General features: G+C 31.5%; 1 protein-coding gene across 5 annotated transcripts in view; it reads left to right on the top strand.

Moving 5' to 3' along the window:
- Nucleotides 1-4,133, top strand: part of LOC106876481 (syntaxin-binding protein 5) — a 433,849-nt gene that overhangs the window by 310,316 nt on the left and 119,400 nt on the right. For all 5 annotated transcript variants that reach the window (XM_052976466.1, XM_052976465.1, XM_052976467.1 and 2 more), the window contains exon 15: nt 639-841. In XM_052976466.1, coding sequence (XP_052832426.1) covers nt 639-841 — 203 coding nt within the window. The remainder of the gene's footprint in view (nt 1-638; nt 842-4,133) is intronic.

Genomic DNA, 4,133 nt, shown 5'->3' with positions numbered 1-4,133 from the left:
ATATATATATATATATGTACATATAAATGTATATATATATATATATATATGTATATATATTATATATGTGTGTGTGCGTGTGTGTTTCTTTGTGTCTGTGTTTGTCTCCCGCCACCACTTGACAAATTGTATTGGTGTGCCTGCATCCCCGTAACTTAGTGGTTTGTCAAAAAGTAGTGATAGAATAAGTACCAGACTTAAAAAATTTACTGGGGTCAATTCATAGCCAAAGTCTAATGACTGAAACAAATTAGAAATAAATTTAGTATAATATCCTTCTCGTTGATCTGCTGTTTGGAACATTAATTAGCACTGAATTTTGACTGAACATTTTGATTTAAATCACATTAAAGTAAAATTTGCATCAACAGGCAAAGGTTTTAAATCGCAGTAGAATAAAGTTTGCATTCATAGGACAGGTTGATTAAATAAAAGGGTTAAATATAAACACTTCAAAATTAATGGTTATATATTGTAGTAACAGAGGCAGTCTTAGGTGGTGATGGTGGTTGGTATAGAGATGACCAAATAAGCATTCTTCTATATGATCTTATCTTTATTTAAAACTAATCTATTTTCATCTCACTCCAGACTACAGTGCCTACATCTCTTCCTTTTTTTTCTTATATTCCTAACAGTTACCTTACAGGTTTTATGCAAAGTAAAATCTGCAAAATTATTTGAAAAGCCTAAATGTAAAAATTCTGATGGTAGTGACGATGATCCGTTTGCTATCCAAATGATGCAGTTGTGTCGCGAAAGTCGTTTACTATGTGTTGCTGGCGCTACGCATGTAATGCTCTTCAGGTTTGACAAACAAGAGTCTCAACATGAAGTCGTCGTAAGTATAAGCTTTACAGACTCTCTTTCTTTGCTCTGACTTGTCAATAACAGTTTACTCCCTCTCTTTCTCTTTCCCTCTCTCTCTCTCTAAATTTATGTATATCATATGCTTCTACATTAGATATTAGTGTCTCATTGTAGTGAAAGAGAGACAAGGCAAATATTAGGATGAGAAAAGGAAAAGAAGGAGATATGCAGTGTGTTTATCTAATATTGTCATATAGTAATATATGTATATGAGATTATAAATTTCTCTTTCTTTTTTTTTTAAAGGACTTAGGCTAGTTTATGAGAAATTTCAAAGAGTTTCCCCATGACTATAAACATGTAAATAAGATTTCAATTATTAATTTGAGATAGGGAGATAATGTGTGGAGAGACGTATACATTAAACATTTACTGCTAATGTGAGAGGTAGAGGACTACAGCAAGCTGAAAATGTCTATTCTTGAAACAGAATGACGTTTCAAATCGGATGTTAGTAAGAACTACCATCTTTTAGAAGTTAACAATTTTGGGAGAGATAAATTGAAATCATTTATTTATGGATGAAATTTAAATAAAAAAATATTTTGCAAGAGATTTGAAGATTTAGAGATATAAATTATGAGAATTTATTGCTAAAAACTAGATATGTGGTGAATAAAATTATTAAAAGGTTAATAATTTCTGACATAGACTCTAAGCCAAATTTTAGAGGAGAATTTAATCAATTAAATCAGCTCCATTATTTGACTGGCACTTTTTTTTTTCTTCTTCTAGAAAGATCAAAAGCAGTTTACCATGACTGGTTTTGAACTCATAATGTAAAGGGCCAAAAGAAATACCACAATGCATTTTGTCTGATGCTCTTACAATTCTGCCAATCTACAGCCTTTAGCATTTAAACCAATCATATCTGGCCCAATTATTGCATTTGTTTTATGTTCAAATCAGCTAGATCCTGCCTCCCACACCTACCCTACAATGTCATTCTAAATATAAAGAATCACATATTTGAAAGCTACAAAATAATGCATGATTAATTCAAAACAACGTGACACGTAAAAGCACCTACTGCACTCTCTGAGTGGTTGGCGTTAGGAAGGGCATCCAGCTGTAGAAACTCTGCCAAATTTAGATTGGAGCCTGGTGTTGCCATCCGGTTTCACCAGTCCTCAGTCAAATCGTCCAACCCATGCTAGCATGGAAAGCGGACGTTAAACGATGATGATGATGATGATGATGAATAAATAAGCATTACATTTGACAGAGTAATCTGAATGCTAAGGGGTTAAAGGCTCATTATATTTGTACCTATTACACATCATGTTACACATAAACACACACCACACAAAATTGTCAAGAATTGTATGCGTATATGTCTGTATGTATGTATCATATATGTATATACACAAAAAATATAAGTATACAAATACTCACATACATAGATATGCTTAAATACATGTGTGTTTCTATAAAACATATATGCACACATATACACATACACAAAATTCTCGAGAATTGCACTTACATTCACTCATTCATGATATATATATATATACACACACACACATTCATACCTACTTGCACATATGTAAAATATAGTAAACACACACACGTGTGTGTAGACATATCTTAACTAAAATTATGCCCACACTTTCTTGGATATTTTTACATTAGTAACCATGTAATATTATGTTCTATTATACCCAATTTCCTGCTAACTGTTGCTGTTTCTAATCAGTGTAAGTAGAATTTTCCTACACCCAACATTAACTCAAATTCTTGTAATTGTATCAACCCCAATAATTATCCTCTGAATTCCAAGTACCCACTTACATATTATGTACACTAAGCAATAGTTGAAACAAGCGATTTTGTTGGGCATACATTAACCTCTCTTTGAACTCAGGAAAATTTCAATTCCACCAACATATCTATACAATACATAACCAAAATAGAAGCAACATGACGTTATTATCCAAATTAAAAAGAGAGTTGTGGAGGCCTCCACAACCATGGCAAGACAATTTAGTTTAGCAATTTGGGTTAAGGTGGAAAACAATGGTTAAACTCAAGACAGAACTGGCAACACACTGTGACCAGTACTGTACAACAACACTTGATGGTCTGGTCAGTACCGTGATTCTGTGATATATATATGTATATATATATATATATATATATATATATATATATATATATATATATATATATATATATATATATATATATATACACACACACACACACACACACACATATACTTTATTTAAAAGCAGCAGAAATATAACAAAAAACTGTTACTCGGAGTTTCACGTTCCCGTTCATCGGACAGTTTTGTTAGAAATGGGAGAGAAATGACGATGCAATCAAAACTAATATAAAATTAAAACACATGGATCTGTTTCATTGGTCGTTTCAAATAATGGTCTTAGGTATGCAATGAACAAAATAAACAAAACAAATGAATTCAATATAGATTCATCCTATTTTTTAAAAAATCAAAAAAACCTTAAATTGAAAAGGGGGTTCAAAATACATATTGTAAATAATTATATTCGAATTATCGCTCAATTAACACATTAAAATAAAATTTACACTGCATTAAAATGGATTAAAATTTACGCTGCATTAAAATGAAAAATAAAAATTCTACAACAATATATATGCATACTAGGCTATCTACAACATACATATATACATCATAATACACAGATGCATACGTACAGACAATATGCATATATAGGCATATATTTGTAAGACATAAATACATGCACGAATAAGCATGTATACACAGACACATATGCACACTTGTGCTTACTCCGGTATGTAAATGTTTTTATTTTTCATTCCCTTTCGAAATTATCCCTAATTGTGGTGTGGAGTTTTGACTGATCCTTCTAGCAGGTTAGATGTCCTATTATGGACATCTCTGATATGTTTAAATGTACACTGTATTTTAACCCTTTAGTATTTAAACCGGCCATATCCGGCCAAAAGTATTCTGCCTGTTTTATGTTAGAACTGGCCAGATCTGGTCTCTCACACCAACCCTACAATATCGTTTTAAAAATTAGCAGCTACCTCATCAAAATCTCATAGCTACAAGATAATGCATGATTAGTTCAAAACAATGTGGATAAAAAAGCATTAATTTTGGCAGAATAATGTGAACACTAAAGGGTTAAATGAATAATATATAGTCTATTGACTAATTTTTTCTCCTCGCTAGACCACTGGTAGCAAATAGAATTTCTAAAAAATTTTTTGCTACCCTCAGATTCATATATATATATATATACATA

Source organism: Octopus bimaculoides, chromosome 24 (assembly GCF_001194135.2).
Source record: "Octopus bimaculoides isolate UCB-OBI-ISO-001 chromosome 24, ASM119413v2, whole genome shotgun sequence".
NCBI classification, from domain to species: Eukaryota; Metazoa; Mollusca; class Cephalopoda; order Octopoda; family Octopodidae; genus Octopus; species Octopus bimaculoides.
Note: the sequence above shows the minus strand (reverse complement) of the source record. Positions and strands in the feature narration are given on the sequence as shown.